At 50.5% G+C, this 14712-nt stretch overlaps 1 protein-coding gene across 1 annotated transcript in view; it reads right to left on the reverse strand.

Moving 5' to 3' along the window:
- The window catches only part of LOC132808976 (diacylglycerol kinase beta-like), a 112662-nt gene that overhangs the window by 6227 nt on the left and 91723 nt on the right, over positions 1-14712 (reverse strand). The window contains exons 16-17 of the mRNA XM_060822369.1: positions 4586-4671; positions 1456-1545 (exon numbers count right to left, since the gene is read on the reverse strand). Coding sequence (XP_060678352.1) covers positions 1456-1545; positions 4586-4671 — 176 coding nt within the window. The remainder of the gene's footprint in view (positions 1-1455; positions 1546-4585; positions 4672-14712) is intronic.

The raw sequence follows: 14712 nt of genomic DNA on the forward strand, positions 1-14712 counted from the left end.
AGAGGCATCGATAGAGTGGATAGTCAGAGACTTTTTCCCAGGGCACAAATGGCTATCACATGGGATAATTTTAAGGTGATTGGAGGAAGGTTTCGGGGAAGATGTCAGAGGTAGGTTCTTTATAACATCGAGGGCTGAAGGGCCTGTACTGTGCTGCACTGTTCCATGTTCGAAGGGTCAGTTTTGACTTGGTGTCATTAGCCTGACTAGGAAGGAGTCTATTAGCACCTCAATGGGCCAGTGACAAGGTCAGCTTTCTGGCAGCTTCAGGGTCTAGGCAGGAAGACAGAAAAGGAGATGCACAACATAGCAGCAGGGGCAGAGTGGCCTCCCAGCCCAACCTCCGAGGATCAGTCAAAGTCTCACTAACGGACTCCCTGGGCTCGCCCTGTCACAGCCGAAACATGGAAATTCAAGTTTCCTCCAACTAAATCATTCATGTTCTGTAAAGCGTACAAGAAGGACTGTCCAGTTTTGGTCCCCACACCTCAGGAAGGATGTACTGGCACTGGAGCGTGTCCAGCAGAGATTCACACGGATGATCCCTGGAATGGTAGGCCTAACATATGACGAATCTTGGGATTGTATTCATTAGCGTTTAGAAGGTTGAGGGGAGATCTACTAGAAACTGACAAGATAATGCATGGGTTAGAAAGGGTGGACGCTGGGAATTTGTTTCCGTCAGGCAGGCACAGCCTTAGAATTAGAGGGGGTCAATTTAAAATGGAAATGAGGAGACATTTCTTCAGCCAGAGTGTGGTGGGCCTGTGGAATTCATTGCCATGAGTGCAGTGGAGGCCAGGACATTAAATGTCTTCAAGGCAGAAATTGATAAATTCTTGATCTCGCAAGGAATTAAGGGGGGAGTGTGGGTAAATGGCGTTGAAATGCCCATCAGCCATGATTGAATGGTGGAGTGGACTCGATGGGCTGAAAGGCCTTACTTCCACTCCTATGTCTGATGGACCCTTTAACACAGTCACACTGTGCTCATCAACCTTTCGGCCTTCAGGGCTGATGTCATTAACGGCCCTGTTACCCCCTTCAGCATTCAGCTGCTAGAGATACCACCTGCATTTAGATAGCTCCTTTCACATCACTAAGTCCTCACGAGGCGCTGCAGAGGAAAAAAAAATTGACTCTATATCGCACAGAGTACATTGAGCCACAGGAACGAGTTGGCCATTCAGCCCCTCACAGCTGACTGCGACCTCGACTGGATGTTCCCGTTTGTACCACCCTCCAGGACCCTCCCCTCCCTTTGTCGACCCAAAGCCTTCGGGGCTAAAACCCTGGAGAACGAGATGGGTTTCGAGGAATTTTTGTTTAAAGGAAGAGCAGGGAATGAGGGAGGGAACTCCACCTGGTAGGCCACGGACAAGCCTCACAGATCAGTATGACGAGAACAAACTGCCCGCCGGTGCATTCAGACGCTGCGATTGGCACAGCCCTTACCTCCGCCCCATCGTAGACACCGTGCCAAGTCATTCCCGGTGCCCAGCGGCAGAATGGCGACAGGTGGCTTCACAGCAAAGTGCATTTTATCTGAAAGGAGAAATAAAGGCCGTTGTAACATCAGCTTTGATTAAAACAAACACCCGTTCGCTATGGCAACATTAAACTGACAGTGAAGTTGATCGAGACTGAGTATGGACAATGTAAACAGACCAATAAGGCCCAGGCCTGACCGCAGGGTGAGTATGACAGGAAATCATTGGCCAGCTGAGAGGGTTCAGGACCACAGGAACATGGCAACGCCACCTCAGATTTTTGTTCGAGGGTAATCAGTGCCCACACTCCCCCACCAACCCTTTTTCTCTTGGCACAGAGAGCTGGCAGGATTTGATGGCCCACGGTGCCACGTTAGCATGTCCAGGGTCACCGGTGCCAGTCAGGGCCGTCGCAATGCGCAAGTGCCAAGCTGCCGGCACTTGGCACTCTCCACCGCCTCAGGCGACGGGTTTGAAAAGCCCGGCGCCAAGGTACAGCTGATGCCGAGAGAGGGAAAAACCGGGCATCGCTACCCCGCAAATGGCGATGGGGGCGGTCCGTAGCAACAGGCGGAAACTCTCCTCAGGCCGAAGGATGCTTTTCGAAGAAGGAGAGGTGGCACTCGGTGGAGGAGGCGATGACCCTGCAGCTCCGGATCTGGGCCCTGGTGGGTGACGTCAGGCTTGAGTCTGCCACCAGTTGAAGCATGAACACCAATTCCTGAGCAACAAGTCGCTTTGTTCCAGGTCAGCATCCATCGGGGACTCTCCCCACTCGAGGACATGCAGGCTTCTCCACAAGGCTTTCAAAATGGAGACTTTGCGCCAACTGCCCGCTGATGCCCCCCACCCACCCCGTGCGCTGCTTGCTGGGCAGATGTCTCGCTGGAGCTCAGAAGGTGTCACTGGCAATGCCAGCAGTGGAGGGTTCGCCCTCGACAGATGGGGCCAAGGTCCATGTCGGTTGGTCAACTCCAGCGCAGACGGTGCCATCGCTCCTGGCGCAACAGGGCAAAAAAATGCAGGGCATTTGCGCAAATATCTCGAGGCTTAACCCACCTTCCCCCCCCGACTCCGCCGGTCAGTATCCACCGCTCACCGCCACAGCTTCCCAGGGTTTAGAACAGTCTCACATCAGCCACTTCCCTGAGACCCTCTCCCTCCGCCCCCTCCCCCTTCACCTGTGGACATTTAGCGCGACCCGCGGGTCAGCCAGCCGGTAAGCGAAAGGGCAGGCTTGTCCCAGTGGTTGCTGAACACGCCCGAAAGCAGCACAAAAAACTCAGAGCCCTCGCTGTGTAGCGTTTAGAGATGGGCGCTACGAAAATGCAGGCGTAAAAGCAACTGGCCTGAAATGCAAAGCGCGCAAATCGACTGCTCAAGTGAGTCCGCTCAGAGCGAGCGACGGCCAACACGCCAAGAACATGCGAGCGATGGCCAATGCACCAAGAACATGTGAGCGTTGGCCAACACGCCAAGAACATGCGAGCGATAGCCAATGCACCAAGAACATGTGTGCGATGGCCAAAATGCCAAGAACACATGTGCGATGTCGCACCTCTGTCCAGAAACAATGGGGAACGGGAGAATTTCCCTTTGATTATTGACAGCAACAGCATAGAGAGAGCTTTACCCTGTATCTAACACCGTACTGCCCCTGTCCTGGGAGTGTTTGATGGGGGGACAGTGTAGAGAGAGCTTTACTCTGTATCTAACCCTGTACTGTCCCTGTCCCTGGGAGTGTTTGATGGGGGGACAGTGTAGAGAGAGCTTTACTCTGTATCTAACCCCGTGCTGTCCCTGTCCTGGGAGTGTTTGATGGGGAGACAGTGTAGAGAGAGCTTTACCCTGTATCTAACCCCGTGCTGTCCCTGTCCTGGGAGTGTTTGATGGGGGACAGTGTAGAGAGTGCTTTACTCTGTATCTAACCCCGTGCTGTCCCTGTCCCTGGGAGTGTTTGATGGGGGACAGTGTAGAGGGAGCTTTACTCTGTATCTAACCCCGTACTGTCCCTGTCCCTGGGAGTGTTTGATGGGGGACAGTGTAGAGGGAGCTTTACTCTGTATCTAACCCCGTACTGTCCCTGTCCTGGGAGTGTTTGATGGGGACAGTGTAGAGGGAACTTTACTCTGTATCTAACCCCGTGCTGCCCCTGTCCCTGGGAGTGTTTGATGGGGGAGGTGTAGAGGGAGCTTTACTCTGTATCTAATCCCGTGCTGCCCCTGTCCTTGGAGTATTTGATGGGTGACAGTGTAGAGGGAGCTATACTCTGTATCTAACCCCGTGCTGTCCCTGTCCTGGGAGTGTTTGATGGGGGACAGTGTAGAGAGAGCTTTACTCTGTATCTAACTCCATGCTGTCCTTATCCTGGGAGTGTTTGATGGGGGGACAGTGTAGAGGGAGCTTTACTCTGTATCTAACCCCGTGCTGCCCCTGTCCTGGGAGTGTTTGATGGGGGACAGTGTAGAGGGAGCTATACTCTGTATCTAACCCTGTGCTGTCCTTGTCCCTGGGAGTGTTTGATGGGGGACAGTGTAGAGGGAGCTTTACTCTGTATCTAACCCCGTGCTGTCTCTGTCCCTGGGAGTGTTTGATGGGGGACAGTGTAGAGAGAGCTTTACTCTGTATCTAACTCCATGCTGTCCTTATCCTGGGAGTGTTTGATGGGGGGACAGTGTAGAGGGCCCTTTACTCTGTATCTACCCCCATGCTGTCCCTGTCCTGGGAGTGTTTGATGGGGACAGTGTAGAAGGACCTTTACTCTGTATCTAACCCTGTGCTGTCCCAGTCCTGGGAGTGTTTGATGGGGGAACAGTGTAGAGGGAGCTTTACGCTGTATCTACCCCCATGCTGTCCCTGTCCTGGGAGTGTTTGATGGGGGAACAGTGTAGAGGGAGCTTTACGCTGTATCTACCCCCATGCTGTCCCTGTCCCTGGGAAATGTTACAGTTGGATACAAACATGTCTATTTTGCTGTGAGATCACTTGAAGTGAATCCTGACTGAGTGTGTTTCGGAGCCCTCTACAATAAAAATATGATGACATTTTTACAGGATGTTTTTATTGAGGTGAAAGGTCATGAAAGGATACAGTACCAATGGAGTCAAGTATCCATCCTACAGTGCCATCGCCTCCACACACCAAGACCCGAATATTCGGCACACCGTGAAAGAATTTCAGTCTGTAAGAGAGGGAAGCATCAGAGCATTAACTGAGCGACAGAGACCTCCTGTAGACCCACTGACCTTTCCCTTAGCTCAGCACTTTGCCTACTCCACTCTGTCATAGACGTATAGAGTCAGCCAGCATGGAAACAGACCCTTCGGCCCAACCAGTCCATGCCGACCCTCATCCCAAACTGAACTAGTCCCAGCTGCCTGCTCCTGGCCCATCTCCCTCCAAACATTTCCTCATCATGTCCTTATTCCGTCTCTTGTAACTGTACTCACATCCAACAATTCCTTGCGAAGCTCATTCCACACACACACCAACCACTCTTTGCGTAATAAACATTGCCCCTCGACACTTATATAAATCTTTCTCCTCTCAACTTCAAAATATCCCCTCTCATCTCGAGCTCCATCGCCCTAGGGAAAAGACACTTGCTACTCATCCTATCCATGCCCCTTTATAAAAGGTCACCCCTCAGCCTCTTACACTCCAGGGAAAAATCTCCCTTATAACTCAAACCCAACATCCTGCTTCATCTTTTCTGAACCCTCTCCAGCTTAGTAATATCCTTCCTATAGCAGGGCGACCAGAACTGGACACAGTATTCCAGAAGGGGCCTCACCAATGTCCTCAATGTGACGTCTCCAGCTCCTACACCCAAAGGTCTGAACAATGAAAGCAAATGTGTTAAACACCTTCTTAACCCCCCGTCTATATGTGACACAACCTTAATAGAATGATGTTCCTCAATCCCTAGGTCTCTCTGTTCTCCAACACTACCCAGGGCCTGACCATTTACTATATGTCCTGTCCTGACTTAGAGTCCTAGAGATGTACAGCATGGAAACAGACCCTTCGGTCCAACCCGTCCATGCCGACCAGATATCCAAACCCAACCTCGTCCCACCTGCCAGCACTTGGCCCTCAGGATTCCCTCCAACAACTTGCCCACCACTGAGGTCAGGCTCACCGGTCTATAGTTCCCTGGCTTGTCCTTACCACCCTTCTTAAACAGTGGCACCACGTTTGCCAACCTCCAGTCTTCTGGCACCTCACCTGTGACTATCGATGATACAAATATCTCAGCAAGAGGCCCAGCAATCACTTCTCTAGCTTCCCACAGAGCTCTCGGGTACACCTGATCAGGTCCTGGGGATTTATCCACCTTTAACCTTTTCAAGCCATCCAGCACTTCCTCCTCTGTAACCTGGACATTTTGCAAGATGTCCCATCTATTTCCCTGCAGCCTATATCTTCCATATCCTTTTCCACAGTAAATACTGATGCAAAATACCCGTTTAGTATCTCTCCCATTTTCTGTGGCTCCACACAAAGGCCGCCTTGCTGATCTTTGAGGGGCCCTATTCTCTCCCTAGTTACCCTTTTGTCCTTAATATATTTGTAAAACCCCTTTGGATTCTCCTTAATTCTATTTGCCAAAGCTATCTCATGTCCCCGTTTTGCCCTCCTGATTTCCCTCTTAAGTATACTCCTACTGCCTTTATACTCTTCTAAGGATTCACTCGATCTATCCTGTCTATACCTGACATATGCTTCCTTCTTTTTCTTAACCAAACCCTCAATTTCTTTAGTCATCCAGCATTCCCTATACCTACCAGCCTTCCCTTTCACCCTGACAGGAATATACTTTCTCTGGATTCTTATTATCTCATTTCTGAAGGCTTCCCATTTTCCAGCTGTCCCTTTACCTGCGAACATCTGTCCCCAATCAGCTTTCGAAAGTTCTTGCCTAATACCATCACAATTGGCCTTTCTCCAATGTAGAACTTCAACTTTTAGATCTGGTCTATCCTTTTTATATTAAACTAATCGAATTATGGTCTTGTTTTACCAAAATGCAGCACCTCACATTTATCCAAATTAAACTCCAGCTGCCACTCCTCAGCCCATTGACCCAATTGATCAAGATCTCTTTGCAATCTTAGATAACCACCTTCACTGTCCACCATAACTCCAATCTTGGTGTCATCTGCAAACTTACTAACCATATCTCCCATATTCTCAAATGCCACACTGAAGTGGACCCAGCAGTGATCTCTGTGGAACACTGTTGGTCACAGGCCTCCAGTCCAACCCTCCACCATCACTCTCTCTCTCCTGTTGTGAAGCCAATTTTGTATCCAATTGTATCAACTGCCTCAGATCATCAAAGTAAGGCCAATTGGCGCAAAACCTTCCACGTGTCAGCCACCTTCCTCCCAGACCCACCGCAGAGGCCCAGATAGTCAATAAAGACCACAGTCTCGGGCTACAGGCCGAAGGTGAAGACATGGCATGTGTCTGGGCTGACTCACGGCCAGCACACACCCCCCCTTCAGGAGGGATCGAGATTGCACGTGCTGCTAAACCAGCCAAACAATTGGGGCCTGCCATCGAAACGCTTGGCATCGCCCCACACGGGACCAATCACGCCGAAAACTGGCAGCGACACCCCGAAAACACTGGAAGGATCTCAGGCACGCCAGAGCTGCGGATCACATGGTACGTCAATGGAGGAAACTGGGAGAACAGACCGGTGAACGGTGAGGCTGAGCGAGTGAAGGAAGAGGAAGGCCATGGCTTTATCGCGAAACGGCCTTTCGGTGGAGCTGCATTCGCTGTCTGTGAGGAGGACGGCTGTGCCCCCTTTGAGAATGTGGGGGTGGACCGATTGCTCGCCTGCGGAACGCTCAGTCCCACCAAACCCGCAACCTCTCCCGGGTTAATATGGCTCCTCTCGCCCGGGTTAATATGGCTCCTCTCGCCCGGGTTAATATGGCTCCTCTCGTCCATATTGCCTTTGTGTTTGTCCTTGTACTTTCTAAACGAGAACAGCGATTCAAAAGCCAGGAGGCAGCAAGCAGCTCTGAAGGTACTCACCCAGAACGATGGCTCTCTGAAGGGGAGGGTTCCCTCCTGACTGGAACAGGAGAGATGTTTTGTCAGCGTTGGAGGGCGTCACAGGCCTTCTGTCGCACTGAGAGCAAGCTTAAACCACTGACAGGAATTTTACACCCCTCACCCCTCCCCCCCGCAACAACAGAGATGAAGTTGCAAAATTAACTGGGACTTGACTGGGACAATACTTCCATGCTAGGACAAGGCAAACAGAGACACACACGAGAATTCCTAGAAGCACAGCGTTCCAACTGGAACTCTCTCAACAAACACATCGACCCTATCTACCACCCCCTGAGAAAAGGAACAGGAAGTGACTTCACCACAGGAAATAACGTCGCCACAGGCAATGACATCACCAACCCAAGGAAACCTAAACACATAAATAGAAAGCGGGCCATACCACCAGTGCTTCACCCGGAGGCTCACTGATGTTAGCTAGTGGGGTGACGAAACGTCTGGAAATGAACCTTCCAGCTCAGCGAGCAAACCTACATCCAGATCCTCCACCCGAGCTACAAATCTTCTCAAAACTCACTGAGGATAACTGAGGCTGGGCGTCCGAGGGTCCACCAGAAGCATGGCTGCAGGGAGCTTTTGCAAGGCCTGGTGAGGAGGACAGGAGCTGTGGGCGATACGGCTGGGAGAGCTAACAGCAATATGGCTGCTTCTGGAGTACTGTGACCCGGTCTGACTCCCTGTTCTTGGAAGGATAGCTGGACAGGGCTGGGAATGGAGGCTTTCAGTTACAGGGAGAGGCTCGGACTTTTATTTTTCCCTGGAGCGCCGGAGGTATATAAAATCACGAGGGGTACAATTAAGATGAATAGCAAGAGTCCTTTCCCTAGGGTGCGATATTTCAAGACAAGGGGGCATATTTTTTAAGACGAGAGGACAAAGATTTAAAAAGGACACAAGGGGGCAACTTTTTGACAGAGTGACCCTCCTGAGGAAGTGGTGGATGTGGGTTCAGTTACAACATTTAAATATTTAGATAAGGACATGAAAAGGAAAGGGTTTGGAGAGATATAGGCCAGAGGCGGGCAGGTGGGACTAGTTTAGTTTGGGATATGGTCAACATGGACTGGTTGGGCCGAAGGGTCTGTTTCTGTGCGATATGACTCCTAATCCCATTCTGGGGAAGGCCAGTGGGTCCTGCTGCAGTTGCTCCATTCCCTCACGTGCCCCTTGCTCGCTGTGGCATCAATTGGAGTAAGGGGGATCAGCGCCATGGGAATCAGGAGGCCGATGCATGCCCCGCCAATCCCCCTGACACCTTGGTGTAGATTGGAGAGGGGAACCGGAGGACCTGAGGAACTGTTTGTTGGCGGGATCTGGGCCGTGCTGTCTGAACGGACAGAGGTAAGGCATAGGAGCAGGGAGAGGCCCTTACATCTGCTCTGCCATGGCTGACCTGCCCCAGGCCTCGACTCCTGTTCTCTCACAGCTCCTCATCGCCCTCAACTCCTCGATCTTCCAGAATTCCATCTCCCTTCTCTTCAAATACTTCCAGTGAGTTCGCCTCCACAACCCTCCAGGGGGCAGGGGGTGGAGAATTCCAGACATTCCCTGTCCCGTGGGAGAGGAAATTCCTTCACATCTCAGTTTTAAGGGAGTGTCCCCTTATTCTGGAACCACCCCCCCCCCCCACTGGGGAGGAAAACATCTTCTCAACAACTAAACTGTCAATTCCCCTCAGAATCTTGTCTGTTCCAATAAGATCACCCTCATTCTTCTCAACCTGAATGAATAAAGGTCTGATGTGTGATCCGTTCATGATAAATAAACCCCTTTACCCCAGGAATCAGCCCTCGTGAATCTCTCTTCAGTGCCTCCAAAGGCAGTCCATGTTTTCTTAAACACAGGGGCCAAACCTGGACACAATCCGGCAGGTGCGGCCTACCCAGTTCAAACAAGCCTTCCCTACTTTTAAACTCCAACCCCCTGTGAACTGGAAGCCAAGATTCCATCGGTCTTCTTCATTACTTGCTGCACCTGCACGCCAATGCTCTGTGTTTTAATGGGAAGGTGGTGGCCTAGTGGTATTAATGGTGGACTGTTATTCCAGAGACCCAGGTCGTGTTCTGCGGATCTGGGTTCGAATCCTGCTGTGGCGGTTGGTGGAATTTCAATTCAAATTTTTTTTAAAAACTGGAATTAAGAGACTAATAATGACCATAAGTCCACTCCTGATCGTCAGGATAAACCCCATCTGGTTTACTCATATCCTTCAGGGAAGGAGACCGCCATCCTTACCTGGTCTGGGCCTACACGTGACTCCAGACCCACAGCCAGTGTGATTGACTCTTAACTGCCCTCTGGGTAATTAGGAATGGGCAATAAACGCTGGGCCGAGCCAGCATTGCCCTCATTCCATGAATGAATACAGTAAAATAAATGTACAAGAACTCTCAGTGTTGCACATCCTCTGGAATCTCTCTCCATATAAATGACAGCCTGCCTCTTGATTCTTCCGCCCAAAGTGTATGAGCTCACACCTCCCGACATTCCAGTCTTAGAGATCTACAGCACAGCAAAAGGCCCTTCAGCCCCTCCCTCGTTATTCGAACCCCATTTCCCAGCCCTTGGCCCGATGCCCTGTAGAGCTTGGCACCACAAGTGCCTGTCAAGATGCTATGTAAATGTAACACGGCCTTCTGCAGTTCCTCCCCTCACAGGCAGTGGCTTGCAGACTCCCCACCACACTCTGTCTTTGCTCACATCTCTTCGAAACCTCCAGCCCCTGATCTGAAACCTACCCCCCAGGTCATTAATCTGTCCACCAACAGGAAAACTTTCACCTCTCCAACCTAACTCTGACCCTCATTATTTTGTACATCTCAACCAAGCCCCCTCTCAATGCTCAAGGAAAAACAACCCCAGTCTGTCCAATCTCTCTTCATCACGGCAACTCTCCACACCAGGCACCATCCTGGTAAATCTCCCCCACCCCACACCAGGCACCATCCTGGTAAATCTCCCCCACCCCACACCAGGCACCATCCTGGTAAATCTCCCCTGCCCCAGACCAGGCACCATCCTGGTAAATCTCCCCTGCCCCAGACCGGGCACCATCCTGGTAAATCTCCCCTGCCCCAGACCGGGCACCATCCTGGTAAATCTCCCCTGCCCCAGACCGGGCACCATCCTGGTAAATCTCCCCTGCTCCAGACCGGGCACCATCCTGGTAAATCTCCCCCACCCCAGACCAGGCACCATCCTGGTAAATCTCCCCTGCCCCAGACCGGACACCATCCTGGTAAATCTCCCCTGCCCCAGACCAGGCACCATCCTGGTAAATCTCCCCTGCCCCAGACCAGGCACCATCCTGGTAAATCCCCCATGCTCCAGACCGGGCACCATCCTGGTAAATCTCCGTCTTCCCCTCTTTCCAGTGCTCTCACACCCCTCCTCGGATGTGTTTTAAACTCCCACCTGCCATGACTTTTCCCACTCCCCCAACCTATCTATATCCCTTCTGTCCTCATCAGAACAGCCCCTTCCCATCCATTGCTGCATCGTCTGTCCATTTGGAGACATTACACCCTGGCCCTCATCCAAGTCAGTGCTAGCCCTAGAACAGGGCCAGACCAACCTTTGAAAAGGGGATAAGCACTTGCTGGGGAGCGCATGTCCCAGGGCTATGGGGGCCAGGAGGTGGAGAGCAGGGGGGTGGTGGGATTGACATGGCAGCGTTGTGATGGATGGAAGAGTCCCTTTCAGTGGTGCGGTGATTCCAATTGGCCGCGGTTAGTGAAGGACAGTGTGGTGTCCGGGCCTCCTTCCTTTCAGCACGCACCACCTGTCACTATTCCTACGGCATCATGTGCTCATCTCGGAGACCTTGCTCACACTCTTCGCCCTTTCCTCATCGGAACGCAAAGGGAAAGACACCTTTCCCATGTCACAAAGATGCACCTGAAATGATGACACGCTCCACCTCAAAGGGCACGCGGCTGAAACATCCCTGGGGCAAAACCATTTCAGGAGTCCACAAGATGGAGGATCAGTAGGAGGCCCTTCAGCCCATCGATGGTCTGATAATGGCCAACTCCCCTCTCCTGCCTTTTCCCCATCACCCCTCCATTCCCCTTCCTGATTAAACATCCCTCTGCCTCAGCCTTGAATATACTCACTGACCCAGCCCCGACAGCCCTCTGTGGGAAAGAATTCCACAGACTCACTCCCCTCAGAGAGAGGAAATTCCTCCTCATCTCTGTCTGCAATGGGTGACCCCTTATTCTGGGATTGTACCCTCTGGTCCTAGACTCTCTCCCACAAGGGGGAACAATCTCTCCACATCCCCCCTGTCAAGTCCCCCAGGGAATCTTGGATGTTACAATAAGGTCACCTCTCATTCTTCTAAACCCCAGTGAGTCCAAGCCCAACCTCCTCAACCTCTCCTCATGGGACAGTCCCTCCATACCCAGGATCAGCCGAGTGTACCTTCTCTGGGCTGCCTCCAGTGTCAGTCTGTCTTTCCTCAGGTAAAGGGGACCCAAACCTGTTCACAGTATTCCCGCTGTGGTCTGACCGGTGCCTTGTATAAAACCTCCTTCCCTTTATCCTCCATTCCCTTTGAAATAAAGACCAACATTCCATTTACCTTCCCCATGACACACTGAACTTGGATGCGAGCTTTTCAGGATTCATGGATGAGGATTCCCAAAACCCTCTGTACTATAGCTTTCTGCAGTCTTTCTCCATTTAAATAATATTCAACTCTTCCTCTTCTTACGATCAAAATGCATGATCTCACATTTTCCCACATTATATTCTGCCAAGTGTTTCCCGCTCACTTAACCTGTTCAGACTCTGTGTGCTATCCTCACCACTTGCCTTCCCACCTACTTTTATGTCACCCCCCAAACCTGGCTATAGTATGTTCACTTTCCTCATCCAAGTCATGAGGACATATTGTAAATAATTGGGGCCCTAGCACTGATCCACTAGTTACAGGCTGCCATCCTGAAAATGCCTCTTGTATGCCAACTCTCCAGCTTCTAACAGTTAGCCAGCCCTCTATCCACGCTAATATATAACCTCCAACATCATAGGCTCTTCTCTTATTAAGTAGCCCAGTGTGCGGTACCTCGCCAAAGGCATACTTTCCCTTTATCAATCCACCTCCTCAAAGAATTCGAGTAAATTTGTCAGACGTGATGGTCCCCTTCCTTAAATCATGTTTAATCATTTTACATCCTCTGCTATTACATCAATAGACAATAGACAATAGGTGCAGGAGTAGGCCATTCTGCCCTTCGAGCCTGCACCACCATTCAATATGATCATGGCTGATCATCCTCAATCAGTATCCTGTTCCTGCCTTATCTCCATACCCCTTGGTTCCACTATCCTTGAGAGCTCTATCCAACTCTTTCTTAAATGAATCCAGAGACTGGGCCTCCACTGCCCTCTGGGGCAGAGTATTCCACACAGCCACCACTCTCTGGGTGAAGAAGTTTCTCCTCATCTCTGTCCTAAAGGGTCTACCCCGTATTTTTAAGCTGTGTCCTCTGGTTCAGCACTCACCCATCAGTGGAAACATGTTTCCTGCCTCCAGAGTGTCCAATCCTTTAATAATCTTATATGTCTCAATCAGATCCCCTCTCAGTTTTCTAAACATCCTTTACATCCTTTAAGACAGACTCTCACATTTCCCGATCACAGATGTTAAGCTAACTGGCTTATAATCACCTATTGTTTTTTGTCCCCTTCCCTTTTTAGATAAAGGTGTTACATTGACAGAGCTCCAATCCTCCAGGATTTCTCCAGAATTGAAGGATTCCTAGACGATTACCACCAGTATCCACTATCATCATCGCTACGTCCTTTTAGATTAGACTAGATTAGATTAGACTTACAGTGTGGAAACAGGCCCTTCGGCCCAACAAGTCCACACCGACCCGCCGAAGCGCAACCCACCCATACCCTTACATTTACCCCTTACCTAACACTATGGGCAATTTAGCATGGCCAATTCACCTGACCCGCACATCTTTGGACTGTGGGAGGAAACCGGAGCACCCGGAGGAAACCCACGCAGACATGGGGAGAACGTGCAAACTCCACACAGTCAGTCGCCTGAGTCGGGAATTGAACCCGGGTCTCAGGCGCTGTGAGGCAGCAGTGCTAACCACTGTGCCACCATGCCGCCCACCAATATCTGAGGATATACTCCATCGGGTCCAGGGAACGTTATCGGTCTTTAATTCCATTAGTTTCACTCATACTTTATCTCTCGGGATAGCTATTAGCTTTATTTCCTTTCCTCCATTCCCCCCTCTCCCCCACCTCGGCCTTGATTGGTTCGTAATTTTGGGATGTTATTTGTGTCTTCTAGTGTGAAGGCTGATACAAAGTGTTTATTCACTTCCACTGCCCCTCCCTGATTCCCCATCATTATTTCCCAGCCTTGATCTCTAAAGTTCATAGAACATAGAACATCACAGCACAGTACAGGCCCTTCAGCCCGTGATGTTACACTGACCTGTGATACCAACATGAATCCTACCTATCCTACACTATTCCACTTTCATCCATATGTTTATCCAATGACCATTTAAATGTCTTTAAAGTCGGTGAGTCTACTGCTATTACAGGTAGACCGTTCCATGCCCCTACTACTCTCTGAGTAAAGAACTACCTCTGACATCTGTCCTATATCTATCACCCCTCAATTTGAAGCTATGTCCCGTTGTGCTAGCCATCACCATCCGAGGGAAAAGGCTCTCACTGTCCACTCTATCTAACCGTCTGATTCTCTTATATGTCTCTATTAAATCATCTCTCAACCTTCTTCTCTCTAACAAAAACAACCTTAAGACCCTCAGCCTTTCCTCATAAGACCTTCCCTCCGTACCAGGCAGCATCCTAGTAAATCTCCTCTGAACCCTTTCCAAAGCTTCCACATCCTTCCTATAATACGGTGACCAGAACTGTACACAATACTCCAAGTGTGGCTACACCTGAGTTTTGTACAGCTGCAACGTCACCTCATAGCTCCGAAACTCAATCCCTTCACCAATAAAAGCTAACACACCCATATGCCTTAACAACCCTGTCAACCTGGGTGGCAACTTTCAGGGATCTATGTACATGGACACTGAGATCTCTCTGCTCATCTACACTACCAAGGATCTTACCATAGCTT

The sequence above is a fragment of the Hemiscyllium ocellatum genome (assembly GCF_020745735.1).
Source record: "Hemiscyllium ocellatum isolate sHemOce1 chromosome X unlocalized genomic scaffold, sHemOce1.pat.X.cur. SUPER_X_unloc_6, whole genome shotgun sequence".
Taxonomy (NCBI): Eukaryota; Metazoa; Chordata; class Chondrichthyes; order Orectolobiformes; family Hemiscylliidae; genus Hemiscyllium; species Hemiscyllium ocellatum.